This window comes from Clavelina lepadiformis, chromosome 9 (genome assembly GCF_947623445.1).
Source record: "Clavelina lepadiformis chromosome 9, kaClaLepa1.1, whole genome shotgun sequence".
NCBI lineage: Eukaryota > Metazoa > Chordata > Ascidiacea > Aplousobranchia > Clavelinidae > Clavelina > Clavelina lepadiformis.
In genome coordinates, this window is record NC_135248.1 from 10,392,624 (window position 1) to 10,413,387 (window position 20,764).

Genomic DNA, 20,764 nt, shown 5'->3' on the forward strand with positions numbered 1-20,764 from the left:
CAGATTACACTCCAAAAAGTACATTATTGTACAGAAGTACTGTGCTAACTTGTACACTGTAGTTAAGTAAACTGTCAAATTGAAGCTGTACGTCAGGGCTGACCTAGTTTTAAGTCTTGGTTACGGTTATACCAATAATTGCAAAAAGAGTTGGTGAAGCCCAGGTGGAGACTCATAGTATCACCACGCAGCACTAATGTTTATCAATAGGTACACTTCGTTGTAAGTGAATAAATTCGTGTTTTTTATTGTTTTGTGTTGTGGCTCTTTTAAAACTGGAATTGGTTATATGCGGCTCGAGCATGAAGCAGGTCTGGCCACCCCTGCTCTATAGCATTAACTGGCATACCAGTTATTAGTAGCTGGCATACCAGCAAGCAGTAGGCTAACTGGCATGTAGTGGTTACCTCTCCTATTGACTGTCAGAGTGCTGTGAAGGCCTGTTGATAAACTTTTTCTCAGCTGCGTTTAACTTTTTTTTCAAAATTTTGTTTTGTGAATAGTTAACTTCAGGGTATTTTAGGGAAGAGGTGGACAAGGGAAAAAGTTGAATAGTCTTGCGGGTAAAATTATATACTTGCAGCCACAGGAGAAACAGCGTATGGCTTTAAGCTATGTTCAGGGTATATAGGCCTAGTCTGTATGGATGAGTGCATTTTGGCTATAAAAGTAAAAAGATGTAATTACTGAATTAAAGGAATGAAACACAAAAACTGAACAGTGAACTTTATTTCTGCATAGACTACTTACCTTTTTTTGCTTCAAACATACGGTGTATATATGCCTAGCCTAGGATATTACAGTAAATTGATAATCAGCTAGCCTACCATATTCCATTGTTCAAGTAGCCTAATAGCTTATTTCAGTATTTGTCTACCTCTTGCCTCTAGCCTACAAAGTAAAGTGATTTCCAATGTTATAAATTGAGTTTCAGTTAAACGTGTTGTTGCTGGTTACGATTTGTTTTTGAATCCTGTTGGCTTTGGCTAGGACTTCAAAGAAAATGCAGAAAACAACAGATATAAGAACTGCACTGCAGATGGAAGAGGAAGCCTTAAAGAAGATGAAAAAAGCAAAAGCCTTACACAAACCTTCAGGTTAGTCCCAAAATTTGTACATTGTGATTGTTTTTAACAGGCCTATAGGAATATTTAGGTCTCTTACTTTTGCACTCCCATATCGAGATTGAGTATTGAGGTATTGTCACATCATAGTTTCTTTGAAGTGACTATTTCACCGTCGTTTGTTTAGTGAAATTGCTGAATCACAATATAGTGACTGGCAGATTTTCGCTGATAGGTTTATCCCTTTTGTTTTGGATGAGGGGAAGAAAGCAATGCGGTAGCATAGTGATTAACAATGGAGCTCGTATGTTGGAGGTCTCGGGTTCGAATCTCGTTATTGTTTGACTTCGGTAATTGACAGCTGGTGAAATAGACGCTGCCTAATTTCTTTATATTAGGCTACTTCATCTACCCAAAAGTATAAGAGATCCACTTATTTCTTGGCCCATGTCTTGAATTTCAGTTTTTTTTGTGATTTTGCCCTTCCACTTGAAGGCTTGAATAGGAAGGATTTATGAAGTAATATCTCAGTAGAAGTTATGACATAGTAATTCCACAATACTGATACAGAGTCCTGACATGGGAACGGAAAAGTAAAGGAGATCTAATTTTATTACAGTTAGCATTTTCATATGATCACAGTTTTAGTTTTTATCAGTCTTGTTTGAAAGTGTTGTGTGTGATATTGCCAGAAACTCTAATATCCAATAATTTTTGTTTTTTAAAAAGAGATTCGCTTTTATGGTATCATAAATCTGTGATTAAAAGTTTAGCACACAAACTTGTGCTCAAAATTGTATAAAGTGTTTTTGGCATCATTAGTGGGTAGCAGGGGTTTTATATGTGGCAAGAATGCAGGAATTTGGTACATACTAATTCAAATCAAGCGGTTGTGCTCCAGTAGGCAGACCGGAAGTTTCGTTGACGTTCAGAACTTATAAGGTATATATATGTTGTATACAGGTTCACAGCAGTATTCTGGAATATTGAATCCCAACTGCATGGAACAGCATGCCGTAGACAAGAAAAGCAAAGAGACTATATCTGTGAAAAAAAATGACACTCCCGATTTGATGTCATTCGGTGATGTTTCCTCTGCGTCATTAGACAAAGACTGGGACGTGTTTGAAACAAAATCTTGTTCTTCGAATAACACAGCGTATAGTTACTCTGTTACTAATGTACTCTCACTTTATAATATGAGTGGTTCAATGGATGGAACATTTGCTCAACAGAGACGCTCACACTCACCAAGTCCTGGTTACCAGTGGGTGCAGCCTGATAAAAGCCACCAGGCAAACTCGTTTGCACCAAGCAAGCCCCTATCATACCAGTCTTATAGCCATGCAAATTATCCCACTTTAAGTGGAAATGCTTTGACGCATCGTACCTCATTGCAGTCAAACTTTTCCACCCCTTCATTTAACACCCAAGCAAACAGTGTCAGCAATTTTAGTCGCAAAACTTCCCACACTCTGCCGACACATTTTGATAGAAGAAACGAAGTGAAAGACTTTCCAAAAAGAAACTCCATTTCAAGCAGGGACCAGCAAAATTTTAACAGGTTTGACACCCATTTCAACAAGAACAGTAAAAACGGTTTCGAAAATGATTTTGCACAGCTGTCAACTGGAATTCCAAGACCATCTTCCTTAGGTCAATTGCAGGCTGCTGCAAATAACACAGCAGCATTTCAGATATCTCCAACATCTCCTTATCATGTTAAAACTGATTTTGGATTCCTTCAATTGCCTGACCAGAAAAACGGTTAGTAACTAACTTTTTGTGTATTGGTTATTAAAAGTATGCGACTATATACATAAAAGATAATGTGTTGATTTTTATGTTTATCATTGTTAATTAAGCACTGGAGGCTGGTTAACTAGAAGCCGAGGGACCTTAGGATTAAGACAAAATTTTGAGCTAAGGAAGTAGAGTTAATGAGCTTCCATTGTATTTATGAAAACTTTTTACAGTATTTGCTTTTATTAACACAGTATATATTTAAATTTATCCACGTTTTAAATTAAACTTTCATTTATGTTTCTATTTGCTAACCCATACAAGTTCTATATTTCTATATTTCAGACAATACCACACTCCACTCTTCTGCTGGTTCCACTTCTCAGGATCTTAGTGCAACAGAACCACAACTTGATGACAAACTAACAAGCATATTTGATGAGTGGCTTCATGATGGCCTGAGTAGTAATGAAGCCCAATCCTCACCAGTAGCTGAAGACATAATTTTGAAAGCAAAACCAGATTGGTTGGAATGGGATCCTTTGAGCAATGGTGAGCTGTTTACACGCATATCGCTTAACAGTATAAGTTTGCTTATTGCTCACAATTTGAGCTGTATTCACTTTTTAGTTTCCTTTGTAATTGTAATTACTGTTGGTCTACATCAGTTATGCATTAAAAGCTAACAGACTTCTTGTATTGGCCCTGACATAAAACAATGAAACACTGTGAGGGATGTTATATCACAGGGGTGGCCAGACCTGCTTCATGCTCGAGCCGCATATAACAAATTCCAGTTTTTAAAGAGCCACAACACAAAACAATAAAAAATACGAATTTATTCACTTACAACTAAGTGTAGCTATTGATAAACATTAGTGCTGCGTGGTGATACTATGAGTCTCCACCTGGGCTTCACCAACTCTTTTTGCAATTTACAATTATTAGTATAACCATAACCAAGACTTAAAACTAGGTCAGCCCTGACGTACAGCTTCAATCTGACAGTATACTTAACTACAGTGTACAAGTTAGCACACTTTTGTACAATAATGTACTTTTTGGAGTGTAATCTGATTATTACTAACCATGAGTCCATTGTTACTACGTGTGATAGAACGCATTGTTTCATAATCTGATCAAACAACTCGTCTAGGCCGGGAAAATGCATGTCTAATTCAACAATGCTAATTCATTAAAGAGCCGCAATCAAAGGCTCAAAGAGCCGCATGCGGCTCGAGAGCCGCAGTTTGGCCACCCCTGTTATATCAAATAACCCTTTTTAGTGAAAGGGTTCTAGTGAAAAGTTCTTTAATTTACTTAGTGATGGGCATTCCCAAAAATGCTTCAGGAGGAAGTTGGATGCCCAACTTTGCGACACCAACCAAGCTTGCAGAAAAAAAAGTTTATTGATAGAATGCAGTACAGCAAAAATAAACAGATTTTCATTGTTCTGGTTTCGTGTCCATGTTGATTCTTACCTTTATTATCATTCCTTTTTTGTAGTGCTTTGTTTGAGTTCTGGACAGTCATTTCATTAGATGATAGCTTGCTATATTGACTACCCAAATCACAAAATATATACTGCCTGACTGTAACATACCTGTACATTGTACATAGGCTAGGCCTATAATAGCCTTTGATTGTTTCAAACGTCAATGTGCAAACAGACACACTGCAGCAATTTTGAGTTCCCTAGAGGTTGTTATCTCTTATTAATGGCCATCTGGTCACAATGCTGCTATTTCCAGTAAAAATCTTCACAAGTATAATCCAATTTCTTCATGTTGTTTCACCATAGCTTCCTTTGTCACAGAGCGGTAACTTTAATCAATAATATTATCCAGATATAGGTCAGGAAAACAGGTCAGGTCAACCACATTAAACCGAAAGTGAATGAGGTGACTATCTTAAAAAGTTGTAGGTGTCCAGTTGGCATCCAATTAGCTCAATGTTGGATGCCATAGCACCCAGGTATTCCTTACAAGGTGATACTGCTTGTCATGACATTCTGTAAGTCCTATGAGACTTGCAGCCAAGAGCAGTGTGTGTCTGTATAAGAGTAATATGTGCAATGTCTAAAACTGAGACATTTTTTGCTTGAAAAGGCATTTTATCTTAGCGATGGATAATGTTATGCTATTTTTAAAATTAAGGTCGATGTAATGAATGGATATACTATAGTCTAGTGATTGCATTTTTCTAACTATGTGTTTATACGTTACTAATCTACTGTATGGAGAATGTAAAATCTGAAAGTAAGTGTAATTGCTTGAAATAAGTGAAATTGTTAATGTAGTTGCACCATGCTTGCTGAGTACTCTTACTCTGCATTTGTTTAGATTTGTCTGCTTCATCAGCAATTTCTTCCAGTCAAGTAAGTTGAATTACCAGTAAACATTACACATGCTTTGAGTGCATATTTTGTGATTTTGTTTCTTTATAAACACATAGATATGCTGTCTAACTGTTTCTCCATAAATAAGCAAGGATAGGTTAAAATTAAATTGATAATTATAGAAAATACATTAACTTTGTAGCTGCAAAGTTATCATATTAAATGAATAGATGTTTTAGTCTATTGTCACTTGCACTGATTATTTCTAAATATAGTTGTAAGAATTTAGAATGTGATATGTTTATTTATGAATTATATCATTCTTTATTAGTTTATTACAATTTTTGTCATATTATGAGTTTGTGTATGGCGTAGTGTATTATAACCTCACCATGCAGTGTCAGTCACTTCAAAATCCCTTCTATGTAAGAAAATTAATGGAATCAGTTAAGTTCTTTCTCTCACATTGCATTCTTCAGCAAATCTTAAGCAATTGCCCTTGCCTCCAGGAAATTAACCGTGCTCCTGTTCACGCTTCAGCTCACAATGGTACATTTCTTTTTTCAGGTTACACCTGCCATGCCTAACTTTCAACAACAACCTATTCAAGCAGGTATATGAATACCTTGGCCTAATTAGCCTTTTATCTGCGGTTTATGCTGCCATTTATGCGGTTTTAGTCGTCAGATTAGTGAATGGATTTTGGTAGATTGCAGCTTGTGTAATATATATATATTTTTAAAAACTGTATAAAATTTATTTTTTTGTGTTTGAAGCTGTTATGCCAGTTTGTATAAATATATTAAGTTAGGCTCTAAAAATATGCTTTTTAAAACACTTTTTGCTGTAGTGTTGAGGATTGTTGTTTGCTCCACTGAATCATTTGGCTTACATATAAATAGAATAGAACTATTATGTCTGGTTTAACCTGCCTTTTATATGGTTCAATTGGCTTTTATTGTGGTATGTAGCTATTTAAAATGTAGATATGAGTATGGTATTGTTGGCCACCGTCTAAGTTAACAAGTTTTCATGTGGCAACAACTGCTACCATGAAAACTTTATAAACATAAAAATTGTTGTTACTTGTCTGTGGAATTTAATGATACTGCATTTCAATTTTCAATAGATCACTACCTTTGTTATCATTTTACTTCAGGCATAACTTAGTGTTTCTCCCTCGATCTTTTTTTACAATATATATTTATTATGTGATACAAGTAATTTCCTAAAGTTTGTTTTTATTTGTGGGATTTAGCCATCGCTCATATAAAAGTCAATATAAAACTTGTCACATAAAACTAGCTACAGCACAGTTTAAGGAAATAGAATAGAAGAACAACAGCATAGACTTCTGCGTTACACTAGTCCTTGATCAAATAACTTTCTCACGATGTTTCATATATTTATAAAGTCCAAAGGTCATAATCGCATTTATATAATGAACGGCAGAAAAGTGTTTTTTATATTGTTTCCTGCAGCTGCAATATTGTTTTGACATGTTGACACTGAGAAGCCCCAGTATTTTAACTGGAATATGTTTACAATGTTGTGACTATGCATCTAATGTAACTTGCATATTTGCGTTACAGAAAAGGCAGCTGTCAACGAGTCATCTGTAGCTAATGTGACCCACACAGACCATAAAAATGAGGTGAGGTGCTTTTAAAGGAAGATGATCAGTTTTTAAATGTTAACAAATAATTACTAGTTCTTGCAAGTGTTTAAGTTTGTTTAACTCTTGTTTCGATTTTTTTGAGACTTCGAGAGGTTGTACTCGCAGACAACATCTTCTGTTAATATTTATATTTTTGAAGAACTATCTATTTCTGTTTTTTGTTGCAATTGTTTGGTTATTTTAAAATGTTGCATACATACGAAGACTTGTATACATGTAAACACAAAACTGGTTGCTGCGTTCAACAGTGTTAAATTTTGTCTTTATGGTTAGGTAGGAATTTTTGCTTTAACTGGAGAAATATGTAGTACATACAATTATACATATCAATAGATATTCCCGTATATTTTATTTGAAGTTTGTAATCTTGCATTGATAGAAGATTTGTCAAAGAAATATCCAAACAAGATGTATCATTTGTAAATAACTAAATATAGAGCTACTTCAGTTTGTGTAATGTTCATACTTAAATAACCAAATCAGGATACACTAGAATCTTATTAAATTGTCGCCTGTGGTGTATAACATTGACTATAGAATGTATATAGTACAATCAATAAAATCACCGCCAAAGCTAATTGTATGAGAAAGCTAAAAGTGATCACAGCATAGTATGACATACATGATACAAGCAAAAAAGCTAATTTAAAATTGGAATTATTTCAAAACATGCCTTGGTTGGTGAGCTTAGATCAAATCAAGGAAGGAAGGAAACACAATTCACTGAAATGGTCACTTCTTGTATTGTGCAAAATTCCCTGCGTCATGCATTGGGACGTAGACGACATCTCAAACAGTTTGTTTGTTTGTGATTTATTAATGATATCATTTGGGCTCCTAATCATGCATTGTGCTCCTGATAACTTCTTCTGCGTCCCCATTTTCCTGCAGTATACACTAAGCCCAATTATAATCCAATTTATGACTTCCACTACCAACTGTTGAACAGAATGCCCATAAATTATATTATCGTAAACTTAAAACAAAATTGTTGCTGACAGAAAACTTTCTACAACATGACAACAGAGGTTGATGAATCGACAGAACTGCAGAAATTTGCTAGAATGGTTTCTCAATTAAGGTCTGGTTTCAAGCAAGTTGACCACCTGTCCAATCCTGGTCATGTTGTCAGTTTAATGGCAGCTGGTTGCCACTGCACAAGCCACGGTAAGAGTTCATAGCTTAAGCGTTACTTCTTCGTCCACTGGTCACAGTGGACAATGCTCATATTGCATACTTCATTGCAGTGCTTAAAAGTTTTTCTAATGTGAACTTTAATAACATAGTTTGGTGATACGTAAATAGTTATAACGACGTTAAGAAACCTTCTGTTATTATGTAGTTTTTGAATAAAACATATTCATGTTTGTGATTGCTTTAACCAATTTATGTTAAATGCGCTTGTGAATTCTGTAGAAGACACTGATGCAATTCCCAACTATGAACAAGATGCTACTGTCCATATATCAGTTACAACAGACGGAATATCACAGCCAGTTACATTTGAATGCGATGGTAAGCATTTCAATCCCGGAAGCCGTGTCAAGCATTGTCACTTAACCAATTACAATGACCTTCATAAACACAATTAAAATTGATATATATAGACATTGTGTATGGATTTATTGATATAATCTTTGTTGTTGTTTAGTCAACGCATCAGTGGAACACATAGTAAGTCAGGCTTTGTGCATTGCATATGAAGATATCACTGAGGTATCAGCGGACGATTATTTCTTCAAGGTAGTTGGAACGCAGGAGTACCTGATCAGGTAATTTATTTCTAAAGCACACAACCTGTCAATATGATGTACGTTTTTATGACATGGCAAAACTAGCGATTTACTGTAATTAATCGTAGAAAGTGATCAACAACATAATGTTGCTCACGAGTTTATATGCAGCGCTGTGAAGTGGAAGTCGCAGCATATGTCAAAAACCTGTCAATATTTGAATTTTAGCTTTGTACTTGATAGGAATTTTTTGATTTTTGAAAACCTGAAAATTGACAAAGATACACTTTAGTGACTGTACTGTACAGTAACTACTTTGATAAATACCATAAAGCCATTAATATACTACAGTTTACAGCAATTGAAATAATAAGTAATGGTAACGTTATTCTGCCAAAGAATCAACAAAGATTTATTCACATTTTCAGTAAAACACGTCTGAGTATGTACCAGTATGTGCAAGAATGCCAAAAGTTTGAGCAGGATGTTAAACTAGAACTTCTAAGGAAGGACAAAGTGGATAGATCCCTGAAGAGACAAGTCAGTAAACATTTTTGCTTGTTTTCACAACTTGCCATCGTTTTATTTTTTTTTTAAATTGATTAAAAAATTTCTGCAATTGTTTTAATTCAAGAATATGTTCAGGATGACGATGATAAAGCTAAAACAGTTGAAAATGAATTTCTGAAACTTCTAGCAAAACCACCTGGTGTACTTTCAAGGTAAAGTTTCTGGAATGGTGTAGATTAGATGACTTTTTTATCCGTATATGACTGCCTGTAGATGTGTCAAATCAACTAATACTTACGTTAGTAGATAAGCAAAATTTATCCGAATGTTAGTTTTGCGAAACTAATACAAATACTACATAAAAGTTATGCATCTATGATAGAGATGAGATACAGAAATTACTTGAAGTTTTCAATAAAGAGGAAAAGAAGTTCCTAGAAGCAGTAAAAACGGTACAAACAACTTAATTATATTCAGTTTTCCAGTTGTCGTTTAGTACAAATAAAATATTATAAATCAACATTCATTTAAGGCAACTACAGGTTTATTTCTCCTGTAGTCCTTTGTTATAATAATGTTTTTACAGAAGTACAATACCATAGCCGTTTGTTATTAATTGAAAGTGTTTATGTAATACTATTTCATTTACCTTATCTGCCGTATGGCAAACTTTCTTGTTGTGAGTAGCAGGAAACCGAAAATTCAAACTTATTTGCCCAACAACAACTTGAAAGGACCATACAGTCAGTTAAAGCAATATGCTGTGGACTGGGAAACATTGAAACCCTTGAAATATCTGAAGCTATAAAAAAGCTACGAGCTTCTCTGTATAGACCACCAAATTCACCTGCATCAAAGAAAAAGTGTAAATATTTTGCGTCATAATTGTGTAAAGTGTGAGCTGTAGCTAAGCAACTTAAGCTAAGTTCCTCATTTGTTCACTGGCTTTTGAAATTGTTTTTGTTTGGACATGTAACCTGAGATTCTACTTTGTGTTATGTTTGTTTTGATTGAGTTCTCCAGTTTAGTGATTTGCCAATTGAATTGTTTTATTTTGTGTACGAGTATTTTTCTGCTACAGTCAAGTTTTTCATTTTGTTTTTGTTAAGTTTAAATCTCCAAATGTCATTCTATAATATTCTATACCCCTAGCTTTCTTAGTTAAAATACAGTTATGCCCCATACATGTCTATTTCAGGGCCATTATCGCAGAAAAGGGTCTTTGGAATACTGCATGTCATGCATTATGTCATAGACAGCTATTAAATTAACGTCCTCCTTGTTATAGTTGCCAATTTAATTGCTACCAGTGATGAAATTGCCAGTGGGGCAACTGAGACTGTCAAATTGCAAAAAGTAACAGAAGCAATGGAAACTCTTTCTTCAGTTCTGGTTGATTTAACCCAGATGTACTGTAAGGTGAGATGCCTAATCTGAATGTGTGTCACAATAAATGGCACAACATACACAGAAAATTTATAGTGTCTTTTTTGTCAATTATGAAAATTGCTTATGAATTTTCACAGGCGTATGAGGTGGATGCGTTGTGCCACACCATATCTCAAAAAAGTACAGGACCCAGCATGGCTTATGCTACATCTACTTCCGTCAAAGATCTTTACTCTGTCAATATAATTTCAGCTCACAGATTACCTAAAACTTGGGAAACAAGGTAGATAACCTTTAAGTTTTTTGTCATTGTGTGGGAACCTATTTTTTTGAAAGTTGTTTTGCAATAACTTTTTTGATCGACATTTCCCGAGTTTTTGTAAATTTGGGTTGTGACTTTAGCTACAATGAATTTTTTGCAACCTGCGCGTTATGGCATGGTGATACGCAACTCAACCACAAAAATATATCAACAAGACAGTCAAAAGTAGTGAAAGGATTTTTGTCCAGGGTCTCATGGAATACATGGTAAGAAAGCATCTTTGTGAAATTTAATACATTATTTCACAGTTTTAATGAAATCAACTTTGCGGATTTGAAGAGAAAATGGTATTTTTCTTATGCGTAGGCTAGACTTTGACATTGCTGTTTGTGACTTGCCACTGGAAGTTGTGCTGAGGGTAATATTACATGGAACGATAGCATCAGATGAAAAAGTGATTACAAAGAGGCTTGGATTTGTAAACATACCTCTGTTTGACCAGGACAGGTAAATTGGTCAATTGCTTGTTGTTTCAAAATTATTCAGAGTAGTTTAAGTTACGTTAAACTTCAGTTTAATTTCAACAATTTGCACTTTTATTTCTCATTTCGTTTGATAGCTATTGATTGCAAAACAGTTAATTTTGGTAATCAATTATAAGCAAGCATCTATATATAAAACAATAACTACAATTAAACTACTGTAATAGGAATAAGTTGAGAAACAACATATTCTCCCTGTAATTACACATGAGTGTAATGTCTTTGTCATCATACATTTACATCACATATATATTATTGAAAAACTCTAATTATTTCCTTCACATCCGACTAACTCATAGTGTGTCTTGTATCAATAACTATACTTCCATCTTGCACAGAATACTAAAACATTGCAGTGAAATATATGGCATGTGGGATTTCTCTAAAGTCAGTTTGAAACCAAATGACACTCGTTGCCCCATGAGCTGCTCAAATGACGTTAGTAATCCAGAAAGTGTGGCTTTGAACATTGCTTTCTCTGAGGACATGCCCCCTTCCATGTTGGTGAAACATCCCCATCCTACAACGTTTGAACCTGAGAGGTAGGCTCATGATTACGGAAATGTCGTTTCTTTTACGTGTACTATGAACCATATGATGATGACCTGTCATCAAATGAAAGAACATAATTTTATTCTTTATGTATATTACTAATGGTACAGAATAACTAAATTAGCAAATCATTGGGTATCAGCATATTGGTATGAATGAATCTCACTTATAGGTATCTGTAAATGACTGGCATACTTAATTACGAACAATAATATTTACGTTATGCTGGTATATGTCAGGATTGTAAATTGGCAAACGATGTCATCGATTCCAGAAGATGCGAGAACTACTTTAAAAAAAGCTTTAACAAGAGCACACCTAATGCCCGGGCCTCTGTGCAATCTCAGCCAACGTGAGCGAGATCTTCTTTGGAAGCATAAACACATCATTGCTGCACCAAACTGCAAGAATGAAACAAGTATGGTTTTTGTTTTCTTTTTTCTATAACTTACAGTTTGCTGTGTTGCATGCGGTGTCACGCAGAGGTATGGCTCAAATACTGCGCAAACTAGGTAACCAACTTTGGGCTGAGATACTTGGCAAGGCACAATGGCAAATAGGTGCTCTACATAAATACTTGTGTTGAAAAAAACGCTGTACTATCTAATACAATGTGTCATGAAGTAATTCGTCAAAGATATCTCAAACATAATTGTAATGCTGCTAAGCTTTATGTGCAAACATACTGACTCAGCGACAGCACTGAAGTTTATTTTACAAGATAACAACCAATTTAGTTGGATCAGCTTATTTCTTAAGTAGGTGTATTACACCATCACTTGATTTTGGGTTCAAATACAGGAATTTTTGAGCGATGTGAACATTGAACATACTGCTGAATTAGCAAAAGCGATAAAATTATGAGATGGTGAAATTTTGTGATATATTTTGTAACGATGTAACATAATGAACTGATGTAAAAAATATATGTGGATTTCATAGTGTCAGTAAACTGTGAAGTGCAGTTTCATAAAACTATGTAATCATTGCACAAAGATTGAATCAATAGTCGTAAACTTATACACTCATTGATCATGAAATGTAACACTCTGTGGAATTTTTGGAAAAATTGCACTAGGAATTATTAGTTACTTCAGTTCAGTGGCTCTTAAACAGGGGGCATGACCCCCAACATAGGCATGTCAGGTTTACAGGTTATGTATAAAGGTTGTAAAGTTATTATTACAACGTTCCCACGAACTGCCATACAGTCATGTCCATCACTCTTTTAACAAAGGTACATTTATCAGTCTCAGCTGTTTCCGACTCTGCTAAAGCTTTTTTTTTTCTGTGTGACAACTTTTGATAAAGTAAAATTTCCAATAAATTGATTTAATCCAATGCGATTCTAATCCAAATCAACCAACGTATTGGACCCCGAAATTCAGTAAAACAAATGTGTCAAATAATAACCAGGGCAGCAACAAATTAAGCAATATATGCCAACTGATAAACGTGGAAATAACAAGGTGCTATCGTTTTCGAAGTGTCATTAAATGCGAAGATGATCATTATAAGCACTTGGTTTCACCTGTTGCAATATACTTGCAACAGCATTAAATGAGACTGATGCTTTAAACTTGTGTCAGAAGTGAAAGAAAAGTTATACCAAGGGTGTTATGTTACCTTGTGTCACATTGTATGTCTGAAAAGACACATTATGTACTTAATTTGCCTCGAATTTCTTATTTTTAACCAACCACTTGTTAAAGTTTATCTGAAAAGAGAAAAACTTCTAGCAACATAATTGTGAAATATTAACGGAAAAGTTTTGAAGGAATAAAATAACTCTTATGAATTTTTTTGTAACAATGCAGACTTGATTAGAGCAGGGTTGCAAGTGTGCTGCAAAATTTTTGTATAATGAAAAATTTGTTTAAAGACACTACAACAACAATCATGTTCCCTACTGCCAAGCTATAAATTTTGCCTGATGTTCTGAGTAGTAGGTGAAGTAGTTACTGATGTTATATAGATGCAGCTTAAAAAGTTTAAGAACCATGGTTTAAAGAATTAAATAAGTTTAAGAATCTATGTGGTTATGCAATGATACCTGAATGAAAGTTGCGATGTTGTTATCCTTTCTTTTCAGCACTCCGTCTTCCTCTGCTTCTCCAATGTGTACCTCAGTGGTCTCCATGTATGGATCATTTTCGAGCAGCACACCAACTTCTCGCATCCTCCAAACTACTTGAGCCGGAGGAATCTCTTGCTCTTCTCAGCGATGCGTGAGTAATTCAATGTTCTTTATCGATGTCATGAAGATTTTCGGTTTTTTATTGATGTTAATTGAGCTATCGCTCTTAATCAGTCCCCACTTTTATATCAATCGAAAAAAGTTCTAATTTGTTAATCAAGACTCAAGAGTTACTTCAACAAGTTGATTCTTATGTTCCAGCTTCCCGGACTACACAGTACGAGCATCAGCCATCCGGTGGATTGAGATGGCAGGTGACATGGAAATCTCATGTTGGCTTCCTCAGCTGGTCCAGGCGATGAGATGCGAGCAACATCTCGACAATCCTCTCGCAAGACTCCTCCTCCGAAGAGCCATGGGGTCAATAAGGATATGCCATAAGCTCTATTGGTTAGTGCTGTTGGTTTTTATCTAACTAGTTAAATGATAGTTAATAGTTAATGTCGTTATCACTTACTAAACTTCTTCATATGTGTGTTTTAATCAAATAAAACATAGCTGGTTATTCTAGTTGCTATGAAAACAACTAAATAAAGTAATTGGTAACAGTGCTTATTACCGGGCACTCACGCTAATGCGCTGTTATTCAAAAAGTCGACAAAATAATTGACGTAGGGAAAATGTTTGTAAAGATACTGTGACTAGAATGCTTATTAATAACATTTGATGGCTTCTTTAATAGCGCAATTCAAGTAATTTTTCAAAAAAAATTTACAGGCTTCTACATGAGAATATGTCGGACGTGTTGAACGGCGACAGGTTCAGTTACATGCACGCAGCTCTCGTCACCATCTGCGGAGCCGCTATGAAGAAAGAATTCGAAAAGGAAACATATTTCCTGAAAAAGATACATCGGTAAATTTTGTACGATTAATATCAGCAAAAGCGCAGTTTACATGTCATAGATATGACATTCAGCTTTTAAGACTGTCATTGCTATACTCATGGTCATAGGCTACCGACCGATGCAAATTTAATTGCAGATAAAATACTGTAGATTTTTGGTTCAGAACTAAATCAAACGAAACGGTTTTTGCAAGTTGTGTAACTCGGGGAACCGAAACCAAAGCTGTAACTTTAAGCCGGTTTTTGTTAATTATCAGAGCCGCGGTGGCGGTGAGAGAGACGAAAGATTCGATGAAGTCAAGTTTGTTGAACGACGAGTTGACTAAGATCTCGTCGATCATCGGCGGCAAAACCTTCCGAGTTCCGACTAATCCGGCGCTTGTAGCGAATGGTTTGAACGTGAAGGTATCTATGTTACTTCGAAAAACTTAATGCACTTGCTTGAACAAGTTTTTTGAGTTTTTGGTTTACAACATCGCCCACACATTTCATTCTTCTGTCGAGTTATTTTTATGTGCATAGTCTATTTTTTTTGTCTTTTAAAATAAAATTAAACGGCACAGTGTCAACAAACATTAGATTGTCGTTATTTTTGCCATGTTAAGAATTCTTCTTACTTCACGTCCAACGCCATTCCATTGAAACTCGCCTTCAGCAACGCCGATGTCTCTGAAAACGACATAAACATCATGTACAAGGTATTATTTGACAACTGCATCATCTCCCAAGCTTAACTTACCACCTAAATGCAAATTGCTTAACCAACGAAACTCACGATTTTGACGTCAATCTTTTATTTTCACACAGGTTGGTGACGATTTAAGGCAAGACGCGTTAACAATGCAGCTGATACGTGTGATGGACCGAATGTGGCTCAACGATGGCTTAGATCTTAGAATTGTGACGTTTGACTGCTTGCCAACCGGACCGAACCAAGGTACCTCAAACTATCCTTGAATCTATTCGACGGTTTCGGTCACGTCATAGCGAAATGTTTGTTTTGCAATAAAGGTATGGTAGAGTTGATTTCGGATTCGAAAACGTTTCGCGAAATCCAGTCAAGTTACGGCCTGACGGGAGCGTTCAAGGACAGGCCAATCGCGGAATGGCTTCAGAAATATAATTCGACTGGTTTGTCGTATGAAAGGGTAAGAAGAAGTTTTGTTGTTTGCAATTTTACCAGATACATCCAACACTGCAGGAGCAATTGCTGTATTTATTACCTTAACAAAAAAAGTTGTACATTTAGATTTTAATTTAAAATAAAGAGATTACAAACTATATCGTATGAAGTAATAGACGTATGCATCATGTATACTTGACAGTAACGCCGTGTTGAACACTGATATTTTTTATTCACTTCACTGTGTTTTTACAATGCCATGATACAATAACGCCAAATCTCTGTTCTCAACCTCTTCGTTATTCACAGGCGGTTGAAAACTTCACTCTCTCGTGTGCTGGTTACTGCGTCGCCACCTACGTGTTGGGCATATGCGATCGACATAACGACAACATAATGCTTCGTACTACTGGCCACCTATTTCACATCGATTTTGCTCGTTTCTTGGGCCACGCTCAGATGTTCGGTAACATCAAAAGGTACTTCATCTTATTCGTTTAGGCCGTGCTTTTGTTTCACGTTTCTTGTTCCCCGATAAGTGACATTTTACGCACGAATACTGCAAAGCTGTATCTTCAGCATACTTTTTGTCATTCAGCCATTGTAGGTTAAAACTCACCAACTTAATAGCCTGCTTTTCTAGTTTCTGCAGACTGGGTATTCTTAAACTTTTATCGATTATGCTGACTGCTATCGAGTATCTCTCAACCGGTACACGATACTTTGTAATCTTCATATTTCTTCGCTGCTAATGCTGTGGTGATGGGTTTTGTAATTCTCCCAGGAGTAGTTTTCTTTCACATGCCTTGCCTGAACTTTGACCTTGAAGACGATCCTCGTGTTTTCGCAGGGATCGGGCGCCTTTCGTGCTGACGTCAGACATGGCTTACGTCATCAACGGGGGAGACCGACCTAGTTCGAAGTTTCAAGAATTTGTCGACATATGCTGCCAAGCCTTCAATATACTGCGCAAGCAATCTCACACCATAATAAATCTGCTATCTTTGGTAAGTTTTAAAATCGTTGAAGTAAGATTGTTTGTTAACAATGGTTTGTCATCTAGTTACAACACGTTTCGTGTTTCGTGCAGATGGTGGATTGTGGCATCCCGGAATTGAGCAGCAAATCTGACCTCAAGTTTGTCTATGACACGCTGAAACCCAATGCTTCTGACACGGAAGCGACCACTATGTTCACAAGGTCGGTCAAGCTGTTTATTGCTCCTGATGGCTGTTCCTGCCGCGTTTTATTTCTTATTTCTAAACAAATTTAAATTTCATTGCGTTATTATTAAAATTAAAAAAATTTTATTATTAAAGTTAACAAATTTTTTATGATTGATAGTTAACTTTTAACTGATTCTGCTTTTTATTTTTGATAGTTTGTTGATTTGTTTGCACTTCCAGGCTGATTGATTCCAGTTTATCTTCTTCTTTCACTCGGCTCAACTTCTTCATCCACAGTCTAGCCCAGATGAGGTTCCACGGAGGAGAATCTGATGAAGATAGAAAGGTGCTCTCCTTCGCTCCACAGATTCACGGATTTAAGGAAGAGGAAGGGACCATCGTCAACACAATGGTGGTCGGATACCAGAAGAGATACAGTCCGGATAAATATTATGTAAATTTCGTTTTATAATAAATTAGTTTGATACAGTTTTTTGTACATTATTAAACACAAAATAATTGTATTGTGATATTTTATGTGACAACATTCGCCAGCAAGTTACAATTAAATTAGAAGCAATAACAACGCCATGCATTTTATACACGAACGATGTGTAACCCAAATTTTACTATACGTATTCTAACTGATTTTGTCATAAACTCCCAATTTCCCATGTTTCAAATCCATCGTATTCACACCAATGCTAAAGTTTTAATGTGGAAACGCTAGGTCGTACAAACACTTAGTAACCAACCGACTCATTAATTTTTAGGTCTACTGCATCAAGGTAACGAGGGAGAAGAACACAGCCATGATTGATTCTTACGTTTTTCGAACATTCGATGAATTTGAAGAACTTCATCGAAAACTTTCTTACAATTCAAGCCTTGCACTTCCAGGGTACCGTATCCTTTAAATTATTTTGACCTTATTCTTATCACGTCTACACTGGTCTGCTTTCATGGGATGTTTAAGCCGGGTACAAACAACGTTTAGATATTTAGCAACATTTAGATGTTGCGTGGCTTTAATCTTTATCGACCCTCACATAATCTTGGTTTTGCATAACTCAGCTTCCCAAGCTCGGTCGTGGTCGGCCGTTCCCAGGTGAAACACGTAGCTGAGCGTCGGAAAGCGAAGTTGAACGCTTATCTTGGGTTTTTGCTCAAGTCGCATCCAAAAGTAGCCAAGGTAAACGCATGATTTAAAACACTCACAATAAAAGTAAATTAACAGTGATAGTAACATAATAAATTCAGGTCTTAGTTTATGTGTATTTCTTTTCACGAAATTATACTTCAGTTTTCTTCACTGTTATAAAATCTGGGATAAAATTACATAAATTGTGGATGAATTTTTCTCTTGTTTTCCAGCACGATCTTGTTTACACATTCTTCCATCCTATCCTCCGCGATGAAGAGCAAGATTTTAAATCTACTCCGAAGACACCGGATCTTCTTGTTGGAGGAGAGATAAAACTCTCACTGCATTATAAAAACAGCGCGTTTTATGTGATGGTGCAGCACTGTAAAAACTTGGTGAGGATCTCTCTATGAAATTTGTTTTGTTTCTATCGGAATCAGGCCGGCTTACGTTTACTATACATCCATCAGAGATCCCGCAGATATGCCTGCACTTGTAAAACTTCATTAACTTAATGCAAAAGAGATAGCATAAGAAAGATTGCTATTTTACAATTCAAATACTTACTGATATTTTTTGAGTTGAGATATTTAAATTGATTTGTTTAAAATTGCGTGATTACGATTCTCTGCATGAGGTTGGAGTGTTTTGATATTAAGGTCCACCTTCCCCATTTGTCCATTAGGTGTTTGTTGTAATTTTATTTTTGCATTATATTTTCTTGTCGATCACATCTACGATAATCTGTTTTTATAGTCCCCTGTCGATGGAACAGATCCGGATCCGTACGTGAAGACTTATATTCTTCCCGATCCCAATCGCATCAGTAAGAGGAAGACCAAGGTGGCAAGAAAAACCCTACATCCGACATATAACGAAATGGTAAGTGAAGGTGCCTTCAGTTTACATATTTCTCTTTCCCTGTTGATTTTATCACGCAGTTCACTCAAAATGAAGCGTTTTACGAAATGTTTGTCACCCGACTTCACAATTGCATATACGTTGTATCACTAAATATTACTTGTGACCCTTACCATTTTGTTGTGTGTATGTATAATCAATTACTGCTGAGGTCCTTAGCGAGTTTAAGCAACCGGAAAACATTCATTAACTCACTTATTTCAGCTTGTTTATCAATATCCCTTCGAGGACATCAAACTTCGCCAGCTACAGGTCAGCGTTTGGAACTACGAGAGTTTTCAGGAAAATGATTTTATGGGTGGTGCCGTAATTGACCTTTCGACCTTTGATATCAGTCAGGAAACCAGTGCGTGGTATCCTCTCAAACAAACAACATTGTAGGAAGCGGAGGCACTTTCTTGCAATTTGCAGTTCCTTTTGTTTCAATAATTATTAATTTACTGGGTTATCGTCTGTGTTGTCCTCAAGCTATCATTAAATATTGCATGCTCCCTTGTACTCTCAATTTCTTGTCTTGCAATCCCGAAGCCCGTCACGTCTTCAAATCTTCTATCAATAGTGCTTTAAATTCCAGTTATTTCAAGGTGAATCGTATGAGCATAGAATAGCAACAGAACCACAAAACCCTGTATTAATTTGTGAGGAGTGGTGCATTGTAGATCTTTACTATGAAAACCATAGCTAAGTTTTCCATTGTAGTCGCCTTCTAAACCTGTTTCCTTTCGTGTGCTCTATGAAATTTTACCTCTTTTTCCTGTACTTCATATCGATCTTTAACTCTCTGCGTTCGCGAAATTGTTTTCTCTGTAATTATACGAGCAATTTGCATTTAGTTTAAACTTCTAGCCATTTAAAATCCTTACACTGTGTCACTTGAAAATATCTAGCTTTGTTGCTTTAATATAAATCGTAGGTAGTACTTGGATAAAGTTTAAATTCTAGTACTTACGTAACCTTGAGGTGCGCTGCTTTCGTTTTGCTATTGCAGCAGTTATGCACATAACTAGGCATAAAATGTCCTTTTAATCGCAAACGCTATATGTGCAGATATCCGTGGATCTACATCAACCATTTTAATGTACAAATCCGATTCTCAAAACAACTTGCATAACCCAAACCTATCTTCGTGAAATGTTTATTCCATCCTGTGTTTCTTTGCTACTTCCAATTTTTGCGAATTTTGCTGAATGATTATGTTCGTTGTGATTTATAAATATTATCGTTGCGCGTGCTCAAATTAACTTATTTTTTCAGCTGATTTTCTCTCATCCGCCCCCTTGCACTGAACATTTATCTTGTGATCTTGAAAGTGCTTTTCATAAAATAAAATGTGCAATGATCGAAAAAGATAATACTTTCAGATTTACACTGCATCCAGCTGCGTGAGATGAATTTCTAAGCCATGACTATGCAGGATCTCCATATAACTTTCTCGTGTGAACATTTGTTGAATTTTTGTTGTTAAAGGCAGCGACAGTTGTTAATATAGAGGAAAGTTTGGGGAAAGCTTGAATAGACAGTTATCGTTTAAAGCAATCTCTCATTGGTGTGTCAGG

General features: G+C 35.9%; 2 protein-coding genes across 4 annotated transcripts in view; one reads left to right on the plus strand and one right to left on the minus strand.

Annotated features, from left to right (window-relative positions):
- Positions 1 to 20,764, minus strand: part of LOC143471146 (U6 snRNA-associated Sm-like protein LSm7) — a 60,146-nt gene that overhangs the window by 4,165 nt on the left and 35,217 nt on the right. The window lies entirely within an intron of this gene.
- LOC143469999 (phosphatidylinositol 4-phosphate 3-kinase C2 domain-containing subunit alpha-like) lies at positions 840 to 20,668 on the plus strand. 3 transcript variants are annotated; one of them, XM_076967830.1, is made up of 35 exons: positions 840 to 1,097; positions 2,028 to 2,831; positions 3,153 to 3,359; positions 5,150 to 5,184; positions 5,713 to 5,758; positions 6,738 to 6,799; positions 7,825 to 7,990; positions 8,240 to 8,338; positions 8,475 to 8,595; positions 8,985 to 9,096; positions 9,202 to 9,278; positions 9,449 to 9,518; positions 9,757 to 9,931; positions 10,355 to 10,485; positions 10,593 to 10,738; positions 10,858 to 10,983; positions 11,084 to 11,224; positions 11,598 to 11,801; positions 12,051 to 12,229; positions 13,904 to 14,039; positions 14,210 to 14,398; positions 14,726 to 14,863; positions 15,112 to 15,259; positions 15,460 to 15,552; positions 15,662 to 15,791; positions 15,866 to 16,002; positions 16,287 to 16,456; positions 16,828 to 16,984; positions 17,068 to 17,177; positions 17,384 to 17,597; positions 17,917 to 18,044; positions 18,218 to 18,335; positions 18,518 to 18,682; positions 19,044 to 19,169; positions 19,413 to 20,668. In XM_076967830.1, exons 1-35 carry the CDS (start codon positions 1,004 to 1,006, stop codon positions 19,587 to 19,589), a joined length of 5,331 nt encoding a protein of 1,776 aa, XP_076823945.1. In that variant the 5' UTR covers positions 840 to 1,003; the 3' UTR covers positions 19,590 to 20,668. The 3 variants fall into 3 exon arrangements, with proteins under 3 accessions (XP_076823945.1, XP_076823944.1, XP_076823946.1); XM_076967829.1 differs by having other exon boundaries at positions 841 to 1,097; positions 9,754 to 9,931; positions 19,413 to 20,665; XM_076967831.1 differs by lacking the exons at positions 840 to 1,097; positions 2,028 to 2,831; positions 3,153 to 3,359; positions 5,150 to 5,184; positions 5,713 to 5,758 and adding an exon at positions 5,777 to 6,108 and having other exon boundaries at positions 9,754 to 9,931; positions 19,413 to 20,582.